The 13,834-nt window shown below is 44.2% G+C and overlaps 1 protein-coding gene across 1 annotated transcript; it reads left to right on the top strand.

Moving 5' to 3' along the window:
* Positions 1-390: 390 nt before the first annotated feature.
* TAS2R40 (taste 2 receptor member 40) lies at positions 391-1,347 on the top strand. Its single transcript, XM_039860542.1, has one exon. It carries the CDS (start codon positions 391-393, stop codon positions 1,345-1,347), a length of 957 nt encoding a protein of 318 aa, XP_039716476.1.
* Positions 1,348-13,834: the final 12,487 nt, after the last annotated feature.

Genomic DNA, 13,834 nt, shown 5'->3' with positions numbered 1-13,834 from the left:
TTAGCAGGTAACGGATCATGTGAGACAAGCAAAAAGCCCACGAGGCCGCTAAGATTCCTTACCCGGGACTCTTGTCCTGCTAGGTGAATATGGACTTAGAGTAAATAAGGTAGGAAGGTGACAGAAACCTGTCTCGAAATCCTTGCAACGAGCTCCTCAAAGCCCAAGACAAATGGGTTTTTATGAAAAATGGAGACAGCCAGTAACCAGATCCTCTCATCATTTGCATTTCAAGCCTTTAACCTGTAGTCATGTGACAAGCAAATGAAGAAAAATTAGAAATAACCATTAAATGAGAAACAAATTACAATAACATTGAATAAAGGTCAGAAGATTGCAGAGCAGGTACCAGTTCTTGGCATGGAAACCTGAACATCTGAGCCGAACAGAATGTCAACAGTGAACACAGATGCCACGGATAAAGGCATGTCCAGGTTTAAAATCGTCTTCACCCTGGCGGTCTCCGGAATAGAGTGCATCACTGGCATTGCCGGGAACAGCTTCATCACGGCCATCCATGGGGCCGAGTGGGTCAGACGCAGAAGGCTTCCTGTTGGTGACTGCATTCTGTTGATGCTGAGCTTTTCCAGGCTCTTGCTACAGATCTGGATGATGCTGGAGAATACTTACAGTCTACTATTCAGGGTCACTTACAACCAAAATGCAGTGTATATACCTTTCAAAGTCATCATCATGTTTCTCAACTATTCCAACCTCTGGCTCGCCACCTGGCTTAACGTCTTCTATTGTCTTAGAATCGCAAACTTCACTCACCCTTTGTTCTCCCAGATGAGGAGGAAGGTCATGGTGCTGATGCCTTGGCTCCTGCGGCTATCGCTGCTCCTCTCCCTGTGCTTCAGCTTCCCCTTCTCCGTAGACATCTTCAACGTGTATGTGAACAGCTCCATTCCAGTCCCCTCGTCCAACTCCACTGAGAAGAAGTACTTCTCTGAGACCAACGTGGCCAACCTGGCTCTTCTCTACAACCTGGGGGTCTTCATTCCTCTGACCGTGTTCATCGTGGCGGCCACCCTGCTGATCATCTCTCTCAGGAGACACACGCTACACATGGAGAGCAAGGCCACCGGCTCCGGGGACCCCAGCATGGAAGCTCACATGGGCGCCATCAGAGCCATCAGCTACTTTCTCATTCTCTACGTCTTCAACGCGGTTGCTCTGTTTCTGTCCATGTCCAACGTCTTTGACGCCAACAGTTCCTGGAATATTTTGTGCAAAATCATCATGGCTGCCTACCCTGCTGGCCACTCAGTGCTACTGATCTTGGGCAATCCTGGCCTGAGAAGGGCCTGGAAGCGGCTACAGTGCCGAGTCCATCTTTACCTGTGAGGACAGAGTCTGTGACTGGAACCCACAGAGTACCACAGAACCTGGTCCAATCGGCTCTGCTTCTTCGCCACCTGGACCTCTCTTCCTCACCCGCCTTTTCTTTCCTGATCCTGCTCTGACACTTCTCCTCGGGGAACGGAATCCTCTCATAATGTGGAGCTCATCTATGCCTCTGGCTTTACCAGTTCTGGGTCATCTCAAAATAACTACTAGAATAAAGGCAGGTGACCTGGGAGTGGCTGTTTGAGAAGAAGGAAAATATGACTCTTCATTGTCACTCTCCAGAATAATATTGCCACCATTGCCTCAAAGGGCTGTTTACAAAATAAGTCACCCCACCCCACCCCAGGTATCTTAGATCCAGAATGGTAGGGATTTGGGGTTTTCCTGTATTTGCTATTTTTAAAACCAGAGTTAATGAGGAAAAGGTGATCATTCCAAGCTTAAGCAGCTACCAGATGGAAACAGGAGGTCGATGGCAAAGACTCAATTCCCAGCCCTGGCTCTTAAACGAGCTTTCAGAGAGTCCCATACATGCAAAAAATCACACACACACACACACGCACACACAGTTCCTCTCAGGTGGCTGAGTAACTGGCTGGTTTATCGGGTGAAGTTGGGAAACATTTAGAGTCAAGATGGTTTACAGGAAGAGCCTAGACTCTGGTGTCAAAGATATAGATTAGTCCCCACTCTGGTTGATCTTTGGAAAAATCACTAAGCCTCTCTCGCCTCGGTTTCCCCATCTGGAAGAGGGAGATGATGGTAACATCCACCCCACAGGGCTGTTTTGAGGGCCAAAGGAAAACATGTGTGCGTGATGAAGTATGAGCCTCCATACAAAAATGAGCGTGTCTACTCACTCCGCAAAAGCGTGTTGAGTGTATGCGCTACACACTGAACTAGATGCTGAGAACTCAAAGGTTAATGCAACAAAATTTTCACCCCCTAAGAGCTCAGAGGCTGGGAAGAAACAGCTAATTAAATTACAAGGTGGGAATTACTTCAATGTAGGTCTGTGCACTGTGGGGTCAAGAACGTACTTGAAATGTCCACAATTAAAACCCCTCTCCGAAAAATAAAATGTAATCTTGATCTTCCTGCTTCATGTCCTTCTCGTAGGGAGAGATGGGAACTAAGGACGGAATCCTCCGTCTCGGTCTCCCTGGACCAGTTAGGAAAGATGGGGGCTAAGAGATGTTCCACTGAGCGTGCTTAGGGACCCCCCTCAGAGACTGAGGATGCAAAAGAGAAAGGGTCCCATTACATGCAGCCTTCCCGAGTGAAAGCTACTGTTTGCATCTCCCGCCTACAGCCTTTGGCAACTGCAAATAAATGAATGGTTTATTCAAACCAGATGCTGGATAATAAATTATGGCTGGTGGCTCTGAGTGCAGCTGGAGTCACAAGTGACATGAATGCTCAGCAGGGAGAGGGTGGCAATTCAATTCCCAGAAGACTGGAGACTCATAGGGTGCCAGTCTGGTTTCCTGTCTCATCTCACTGCTCAGTGGAGTGGGACCTAACAGCCACACTCTACTCATAAATGCAGTGAGAAAATATTTGCTCGCCTTTGGATTCGAAGGCCCAGAAAACGCCTTGGAAAACTCACGCAGCCACTTGGAAGTCATGTCGTTACAGGGCCCTCTCTGCGGCCACCCTCCAACATCTCCTTCTAGCCACGACCTGGCTCCCCTTGGAACGATGATGGCGCATCCACCCGAGGGTTCTATGGGACACGGGTGAGAAAAGCTGGACTTTGTAGCCTTGGCTGAGGTGGGAGACAGGAGCCATGACTTAAATCCTACCTGCACCCCGTCACTGCCCGCCTGCCACCCCGATTCCCCACCCTAGCAGGGAACCTACCCCAGACGCCTCGCCCGCCCCTGCCCCGGGCAGGTCCTAACGGGCAGTGGCATCAGGAGCACAACCGGGTGAAGCATTTTCTCTGCACTCGTGGCTTGTGCAGAGAGAGCAACAGGGTGCAGATAAAGCCTATTGTGAGCTCTGGCCATGACGTGATCGATGTGCAAGGAAGAAAAGGCCGCGGGGACTTTATGGGGTCCCGGTTGAGCCGTGTGAGCAGATAGGGCATCGCTCCCACGAATCAGCACCCAGACGACCTCAGTGAATAAACCCCCAAGTCTGAGCTGCACACCCGAGAGGATATACAGCTTGAGATCTGCTCTCCACGCTGCCTGACGCAGCCTTCGACAGAAGAAAATCATCCGCTATCACGCCGGAAAACTAACTCATCCTTCCAGTCCCCGAAACCCTTAGCCTTGAACCTCATTCATAGCATAGCATAACAAGTGCCTAGTAGGCTCGATCCGTCACTGAACCAGCAAGATGAGCCAGTAGGGTAAAATTAGTTGCTCTGGAGTATATGAAGTTAGCTATGTTTATATTTGATATTTATATTTTTTACTAAGATTTGTTCAGCTTTATGTTTGATTTATCTTAATTTAATAAAAATTAAATATCTGCAAACACTGCAAGAGATTGCTTTAACCTCTTTGTGAACTAATCAAACCGTTAAATGATAAAGTACCTTTGCCTTTGTCGTGTACCTTTTCGTGAGTTACTTAACTAATTTCCGCACCTGTATTGTCATATCTAAAAGTACTAACGTGATTCAGATTTGTGGTACTGATTCTAAATTGTACTCGATGGCAGATGGCGTAAGTTTTGCTTCGGTTTTTGTTTTCAAAGGCTCTGTACCTGAAGACAGGTCTGGCCTGTGCTGACCTGGAGAAGTCATTCTAAAAATCTCCCGAGTCTCCATCCTCTCTGGTCCCGAGTGCTAACTACACTCTTGAGCCTCGCCTTCTGTATCTGTTCAGCTGCCTGGTTGTTCTCCTGTTTCCTTATCCATCCTCAAACATAGCACTCACTCACAGTTTGAACGCTTTGTCTGCTGCCGCCGCTAAGGTAACCAATCATCCGGGACTGAAAGGCCTGCATCTCAGAAAAACCCCCGGTCCTGGGTGAACTGGAATGGTCGGTCACCGCGGCACCACCCAAAGGACTGAGGCGATATTCGGATTTCAAGCATTACCTTTCAGCTACAGCCATACTTACTCCGGTTCCGTTCCTTTACGAGCAGACATACATGTACTTGAACTTCACACATGTACACACATATACGCACACACACCGACCTATGCCACCTGCTTAAATCCTCCAGTGGCTTCCCGTTACCCATAGACGTTCAGATGGTCATGCAAAGTCCTCCACACTGCATCTCAGGCCTACCTTTTCTGACAGATCTTGAAGCTTCATTTTATTCACTTTACTGACTATAACCATCTAAAGAGCCTGATGGCTTCGTTCCTTTTTGAAATCTTAATTACGGAAAAATTTCCAATATACAGAAAAGTAGAGAAATAGTGCGATGATCCCCTATGTATCTCAGCCTCGACCTGTGGGCACCTTGCCAGTACAGTCCGTCAGAGGCTTTCGGGAGGCAGGGGGGAGGGAATTATATGATTCAAACAGCTCTGGTAGCTTTAGCCCCAAATATACTGTGGGTTTTAAATTAGGAAGCTGTCACAATTGTGTGCACTCCTCCTAAAGGCCATGGCCATTCTCTGTCTGTGTTGATCCCCTTCGAATTGTCACAGGGGTGTTTGTTCTCTCGACGTCAGCTTTTCCAAGTCTACTTCGCCCATTGCGCCAGTGTTTAAGTGGGCCCTGCTGTTAGCCTAAGTTCCATGAGGATGGTTCTGCTTGCTTTTCCTGACTCATCTGTCTCTTTGACCATTTTTAATGTGTGCTTTGCAACACAGGCCCTGCAACTGTTTTTTCTTTCCTCTTAAAGCAATGGAGCACTTTCACGTTCCTCTTCGATAAGTCGTTCTTCATTTTAAGGCGTTCTACATCAGTCATAAACTACCTGTTTCTGTTCTAAGCCAAAAAAAATCATGAAGAAAACGTCTTAAGATCTTTTCTTTTATTCCCCCCCACCCCCAAAATTCAATGCTTAGGGCTATATCTTGGAATTCTTAGTCTTTCTCACCCAGGGTGTGTTGGCACCCTGGTGGGGGGTGAGGGCAGAAAAAGCGGGGGAGCCTGATGTGTAGAATTTTTGGTTTCCATCATGTAAATACTCTCACTGTGATGGGATTCAAACTACCGACGTGAGCAATGTGACATCCCCGGGTGGGAAGCTGGGAAGAGATGCACACCATCCACACCTCCAGCTGGCAGGAGCCAGCTCCAACACAGAACTCCCTCTTCCTCCAGGCAAAATGCAAAACGATTAAACGCACGATTCTAGAGCCACACAGTCTGGATTTCAACACAGCTCTGAGTGTTATTAGCTCTGTGACCTTGAGCAAGTTGCTTAACTCCTCTGAGCCCCAATTTCCTCACCTTTAAAATAGGGGTAATAAATATCTATAGTTAATGGGGTTCTTGCTGTAATGTGCAAAATTCTTCGAATACTGCCTAAAGTACTGTCAGCATCATAAAGTGTTTTCCATGATCACTTAGGATCTAAGATCAAATGACGTTGTTTGCATGAATGGCCACTAGATGGCATCCTTCTCATTTCTGTAGCGCAAACCTTTTCTGCAGAGGTATTTGCAACTCTATTCAACAAATCACTAATTTGATTACATTAACTGACATTTTTTCCCCCTTTTTTCGCCTCTTGATTTAAGCTCCATATTTTCCTTTGAAATTCCAGGAACCCAGCTATTGGCCCTTGTGTGTAGCCACCTCTAAAACTCTAAGCAGAAACTATTCTCAATCAAGAGTTGCTAATCTATTTAGTAATTATAAGAATTAAAACCAAAGCCACAGTTGTCATTGTTCCAGAAGAGGTCAACTTCCTGATCCTTGCTCTCATTTCTCAACTTCAAAAAAAGACAAGATGGCTTCGAATGTCACCTCCACCATCGCATGATTTGTTTCCCTGCCCAGTCACTAAAAGGAGACAATAAAACAGTTGAATAATAGTTCAGTTATGTCAATATTCACTGAGCTACTGTACGTGTGAGATGCTGTTTCAGGTGTTAAGGATATAAAGGTAAATAAGAATCACATAGAGGCAGGGAATTTACCTATCAACAAATCTACCACATCTTTCCGGATATAAAATATTGTTGAGCTCACTAACAATTTTAGTGAACTCAACAATACACCTGAAGCTTATATAAAAGAATAAAATTTTGGCCCTTGGGCCCCCCCACCTCTTGCTCGGGCCCACTTCCCCGTCTGGAAGTGTACTGTTGCCTTACTCTCCCTTCCGATAAGGTATTCTTTTGCTGCTGTAAAAAATAAATAAATAAAAATAAAATTTCAATATTTCTACTACATTTTAAGGCATACTACTAAGTTACAGTTAGACTAATGGAACAGGAAAATGACCATAAAAATACCCATTGGAATTTAAGATACGATAAAAAGTGAACCATATATAACTGGGCAAAGAACAGATTATTTATTAAACGGTACTGGGAGTGAGGCTCACTGTTGGGAGAAAAATTAAACTGGATCCCTTCCTCTTACTTTATACGAAGGTAAATCCAAATGGATAAAAGAGCTAAATGTGCAAGGTAAAATTATGAAATTAATAAAAGAAAATATGGAATAATTTGGTGACTAACAGGTGGAAAATAGTTTATTAAACAAAACCCAGAAGCTCAAAAACTGAGTGGAGTCCCATTCAATGGAAGGCACAGATGACAATCGGGGAGAAGACACAACATCTAAAAGCTACAGGAATACACTAGCTAAACGATACAAGGAAAATTAGTGTGCGTACACGCACGCACACACGCACACGTACACACGTCTTCCCTGCAGAAGCTTAAAATACAGTGGGAGATCCTGAAAATTTCAATATACTATGGTAGAGGGCTGCAATAAAAGCATGCACAGGGTGGCACAAGAACCCCGAAGGGGGACATTTAGCTTAGCCTGAGAGTTCATAAGGTGATCCTGGAAGGCAGGAGTCTTGGGGGGCAGCATAGTTTAGGGCTGAAGATTTGGGACCTGAGTTAAGATCACAGTTGCGCCTCCTACTGGTCTATGATTTTTGGCAAGTTACATTCCCAGAGTAACAACGCCTAGAAAACACCCATGCCCTAAGAATATATTACTAGAACTCAAAGACCCAGTAGAACCTCGCCATGACGTTAACTATGATTAAGCCTCTCTCAAGGTAGTTCATATCTCTATAAGAATAATTACCAAATTTGTATATTATCAATCATGTATAAATTAACCTAAAGGCCTAAAAAGGCATCTCCTCGCTGATGTGTTTAGAGCATGCTAAAGAGCGGGCTGTCTTGTTTTTTCATAATCCTCAGGAAGGTCAGGGTGCACAGCGGGGAGGTCACATCAAACCTTGGAAACAGAAGGGAGTGATGACTGTGCTGGCCTTTAAGATCAGGAGGAAATCATTAACAGTCAGAGCAAAGGGGTCTTTTGGGCACCACAGGCATGTGCACCGTGGGCCGCCAGCCGCTGCACGGAAAGGAAGCCACCAGGCACCACTTTCAGTCAGCAGCTAGAATGCTGTTTTGTCCTAAGAAGGTGGTTCTTGGTCCAAGAAAGGGGACTTGGTCACTGGAGAGTTTACAAATCCCAGTTGCAAACACTCCTGAGGCTTGTTCATTTTTCCCACGGAAGGAACACGAAAATAAAAATACTTGAGTGGGCTGAAATTTGCTTAGGGAATGACCTTGGAAGTAAAGAAGGAAAAGGACATCACAGAAATTCCTTCGAGCCCAGTTCCCACGGACAGAGCTGAAGAGCACGTTCTCTAGCAGTTTGGAACAAAACCCAAGTAAGGAAAAGTAGGCAAGGTTCATTCTTTGAAACTGAGAACAATTTCCAACCCAGGAAGTCGCCGCCAAAGTTTAACGTCAAGTTCACAGAGGCCGCTCCAGACTGTACAAGTTCAGTTCCCACCTGCACCACTTACAGGCTTTATGACCTTGTACGAGTTTCTGAATCTCCCCATGCCTCATTTTCCCATCAAGAAAATTAGGACCATGGTAAAAATAGTCCTGAACAGACCTTTGGAAAACAGTTTGTAAGTTCCTTAAAAAATGAAACATAAACTTACCACTAGACTCAAGTATCCACTCCCATGTATCTCCCCGAGAAATGAAAACACAAAACCACACGAAAACCTGCATGCAAATATTCATAGCAGCATTGTTCGAAACGGCCAAGAACTGGAAATAACCCAAACATCCATTAACTGGTAAGTGGCTGAACAAAATGTGGTGCATCCACACAACGGAATACGACTTAGCAATAAACGGTAAAAAGCTACTGACACATGCGACGACATGGATGAACCTCAAAAACATGAGGCCAAGTGAAAGAAGCCAGATGCGAATGTATGTGTATCATGTGATTGTATCTACATGAAATTTCAAGAAGAGAAAAATCTGTAAAGTACATCAGTGGTCTCCTTCGACTGGGGGTGGCAGGGGACAAGGGAATGTTTTAAGGCAATGGAACTATTCTAAGACTGGGTAGTAGCGATGGTTGCACAACTCTATAAATTTAATAGAAACCATTGAATGGTACACTTATGATGGGTAAAGTTGATGACACATGAATTAATCCTCAACGAAGCTGCTAAAAAATATAGTACCTACTTTGTAGAGTTGTTCTAAGAATTAAATGAGTTAATTTTTATAAAGCACTTAGCACAGTGGCTGACAGGTGGTAAGCTCTCGTGTATTTATAAATAATAAAAAAACTATTTGTGGCTATGTGATTCATCACAGGAGTAAATTACTAACGGTGCTTGGATGCTTTTCTACACCACAGGAAGCACCTCTGAGTGCTTTAGCAATGGAATTACTTCTCTTCTATAAAATGCATTTTAAAAATCATTACAAAGCTTGAGGTCATTCAAGTAGAGATGTTGAAACTTGTCACGTGACCTGGCCTTTTACTACCACCTCTCCAGCCTTATCTCCTGCCACTGCCCTCTTCCAAACCTTCCGCACAGGTGAACTTCCGTTAGTTCCTCAAGACTCCAGAAGACCGGCTTTCACACACTCTGGCTCTGGGTGGAATCCACCTGCTCTCTCTCTCTCCGTGGTGGAACTCTTACCCGACTCCTGCCTTCATCTAGGGTCACTTGCCCTGCTTCTTAATCAGTCCCCTAATATACCTCCCAAAACACACACACACACACACACGCGCGCGCGCGCGCACACACACTAAATTATACTGAATTTGCGGACCAACTTGTTGCCTTCTGGGTCCCACATCAAAGGATGAACCGCGTGCTGGTCCGCAGGCACTCAGAGCCCCACGCGGGGCCTGAGGGCCCCCGGTAACCAGCAGTGCTGTGCTTCTCAGCCAGCGCTGACTGTGACCCCTGCGAAGACATCTAGCAATTCCGTCACCCAAAAAAGTCCCCTCGTGCCAATTTTCAGTCGACCGCTGCTCCCACCCCCAGTCTCAGGAGCGACCCCGGTCTGCTGTCTCCTCTGGCATTCCATGTAAATGGCAGCACACCGTACGGAGTGCTGTGCATCGGTTTTCTTCCACTTAGAACATTCCGTCATCACACTGTGGTTGGAGGGTGCTACTGCCATCTAGTGCGTGGAGGCCACGGATGCTGGAAACACTCTGCATTGCACATCCAAATGTTTAAAAATCTTTTTAAAAAATCTAAAACCTTCTAAAAAAAAAAAAATCTCTAAAATATTCCAACGCTCTTTTCCTCTCCACAATTTGAAATTTGTTTCTCTAATGATATTATTGTCAAAGAGCTCCCAGGATGGGAGAACTATCAGCATTATGACATCGGGGGCACTGTGATGTCTGCAGGGATCCCCTTTCAGACATGGCCCCCAGATCGTGGGGTGCTGCCCCAGACAGCCCGCAGCTGAAAAGTTGCCTCGGCCAAGGTCAGAGTCTCCTCCCAAGGCAGCCCACATCCTACGATGGCTTGTGGAGGGTACAAAGGCCCAGTCAATTCCACGAACTTAGGGCGATTGCAGGGCCATCCCAGCTTCAGAATTCCTCGTGGGACTGGCAGAGCCCTTTGATAAGACAGCATCACAGCCCAATGTCTCCTCCCACCCGCCACCTGCCACCCGCCACGCCCCTCTCCGCCCCGCCCCCCCGCCTCCGGCCCCGCCTCCGCCATGCTGCCTCCTTCCCTCTCTCCGCTCCCTTCCCTTCCGCAGGCAGGCGGCAGTCACAGAATCACTCCCTGATAAACCTCCTCCTCTCCAACCTCCTCGCTGTGCCACTAGGAAACAATGCTCTGGTTTCAAATGTTTATTTTGGGACATAAAGATTTTTATTGTATAAAAAACTCTAATCTAATACTGACAGAAAGATTTGTGCAAACTAATCTCTAGTGACAGAAAGCAGATGACTGCTTGTTAGGGGGAGGGAGGGTGGGACACCAGGAAGGGAAGGTGATGGGTATGTTCGCTGTATTGATGGCGATGATGGTTTCACAGGTGTACACATTTGTCACATTAAAAAGTGTACTCTTTAAATACGTGCGGTTTATTGTACGTCAGTTATACCTCAACAAAGCTATTTTATTTAAAAAACAACAGGAAATTATTAAAGCCAGAAAGAAAGTTTGAGAAATTAGGAAAAATAGTTTATATCCCTAATGTAGCTATTTTCATTTTTTCCACTTTCTTTCGTTTTTGTCCACATGTCCAGTATGTTTCCTGCAAATTTTACAGGGGTACGGTGACAGCACACGTCAGCTGTTCCCAGCTGCAGGGCTAACACGCTGGCACGTCCTGAGGAACTGTGGCATGTTCCGACTAAATGTGTTATTAGCCAGACTTAAGGAAACCGCTTTGCCAAGGCTTAACTATTTTCATATTGCATAGCACATCCAAGAGTACAACCATAATCACGTCACCTTCGCTCTCTTGTGTTTTGGTATGGTATCTACAATGAAAAAGCCAGCACACAGAACTTCGCGTAAGCCCTGGGTAAGTTCTTTTGGAAAATGTCAGGTGTTTAGAACCAGTGATGGAGGTACTCAGTTATATCTTGGCAAATATTATATCTTAAAACAGCGTCATGTGTGTCAATATATGGCCTTCATACTTGACATTTTCCTTAAATCTAAGTAACATACACAAATGGTAAGAAAGCACATAAATAAGTGCCCTTGAAGTCCCCCTCCAATCTGCCAGTACAAGTCCCTAAAGGCAAATCCCTCCCTGTCCTAACGTTCCCTTCCCCCTCCCTTCTTCCCTCCCTCCATCCACCTTCCTTCTTGCACGTCTTTCTTTCTAGGTAGGTGATATAGTCACATGGGTCAAAAATCTAAGTATTCAATGTTATATATGACAGAAACTCTCCCCCCTGCCCTGCCCTGCCCTCAGTCACCTAGCTTCCCTCCTCAAAAGCAACCCATTTATCAGCTTTTTGTCTCTCCGTCCAGCAACATCGATGAACATATATGCTTATGTGTATACCCACACACTTAGAGAGTATTTCAACCTTTAAAAGAAAGATAGCGAATAACATGTACTGTTTTACATCTTGTATCATTCAATACCAATATATAAAGAGCTTCCAAATCTTTTTTAAAGATGAAAATGTAAATATTAGTGTACTGAATGAGTCCCACACTGACAAACGTTTAAGTAGTTTCCAATCTTTTGCCATTACGAACAATGCCCTAACAAATAACCTCATAATGCACCAAACTGCATGTAGGCAAAAGCACTTACACGTGATTGACTATTTATAAGGGAAAAAAAAGGCATTATTAAGGCTTTATATAAAGCAGGGATCCAAGAGGCTTAGATGCCACCTACTGGAAAACAAAAGAAAAACGCCTTCTTAGCAACAGGCTAGAGACCTTCATATGATAAATCTCCTTTCTGGGTGGGGGACAGAACACACTTCCATTAATGCACAGGCAGCGAAATAGTCCATTAAACACCATGAACAACCAAGGTGACAAGGCAGCTCAGAAAGAAATAGAAAAACCTCTAGAAAATAAGCTAAAGACACAGAAATATGTGACTTAAATGACAGAAAATTCAAGATGGTACCTCTGAAAAACCTCAGTGAGATAAAAATAATACATATCTGCAATTCCAGGAACTGTGAAAACAACTAAATCAGCAGAATGAGTATTTTAGCAAGGAGAATGAAACCCTCAAAAAGAACCAAATAGAACTTCTGGAGATGTAGAACATACTAGAAGAGATGAAGAATGAAATAGCAGGCTTGGGAAATAGTGTCGACCACATGGAGGAAAGGATCAGTGATATCAAGACAGAAATCTAGAAATAAATCAGAAGGAAGAAGAGAGAAACCAAAGAACGAAAAATAATGAAAGAGAAATACACGTACTGGCTGATACCATGAGGAAAGGAAACATAAGAATAATGGGCATTATCAAAGGGGAGGGAAAGGAGCAAGAATTAGAAAGCATTTTCAGACAAACAGTTGACAAGAATTTCCCAAAACTAAGGAATGAGCTAGAGCTTGGAACTCAAGAAGTCAACAGAACACCCAATTATCTCAATCCAAAAAGGCCTTCACCAAGACACATTGTATTAAAATTATCGAAAATTAATAACAAAGGAAGAATTCTCAGGGCAGCCAGGAAAAAGAACACAGTAACCTATAAAGGAAAATACATTATTGTCGGACTTCTCAGCACAAATCTTACAGGCAAGAAAGGAGTATAATCAAATATTCAAACTAGTAAATGAAAGGAACTGCCAGCCAAGAATAACGTATCCAGCTAAGCTCTCCTTTAGATATGAAGGAGAAATAAAGACCTTTCCAAACATACAAAAATTGAGGGAATTCTCCACTACGAGGCCTGCATGATATCAAATACTGAAAGAGGTCAGCTCACCTAAAACAAGATGACAAAAAAAATACATTACTAGGAGTGAGGCAACTAGCAGGCAGATAGAAGCAGAGTAGTGCAACCCTTATTAAGAACAAGGCATTGTAAGCTTTAACAATAAGAAGAGATTTGCTATTGCAAGATAGTAATGAACGTTCAGCATACATGGGGACAAACTGAGACCTGAAACAATAAAACGTATAGAAGAAAACATAGGAGCTAAACTCAAGGACCTTGGACTTAAAGAGGATTTTATGAATTTGACATCAAAGGCAAGGGAAGTAAAAGCAAAAACAAATGAATGGGATTACATCAAACTAAAAAGCCTCTGCTCAATAAAAGAAACCACCAACAAGGTAAAAAGACAACCATCCGAATGGGAAACTATATTTGCAAGCGACACCTCTGATAAGGGCCTAATATCCAAAATATACAAAAAACTCATACAACTCAATAACAACAACAACAAAAACAAACAAACAAACAATCCAGTTTAAAAATGGGCAGAGGCTCTGAACAGACACTTCTCACAAGAAGACATACAAATGGCCAACAAATATATGGAAGGATGCTCAACATCGCTCGCTATTAGGGAAATGCAAATCAAAAACCACAATGAGATATCATCTCACACCTCTCAGAATAGCT

The sequence above is a fragment of the Pteropus medius genome, unplaced genomic scaffold (assembly GCF_902729225.1).
Source record: "Pteropus medius unplaced genomic scaffold, Ma_sr-lr_union100, whole genome shotgun sequence".
Lineage (NCBI taxonomy): Eukaryota > Metazoa > Chordata > Mammalia > Chiroptera > Pteropodidae > Pteropus > Pteropus medius.
The sequence above is the reverse complement of the archived record's forward strand: the minus strand, read 5'-3'. Positions and strand labels throughout refer to the sequence as shown.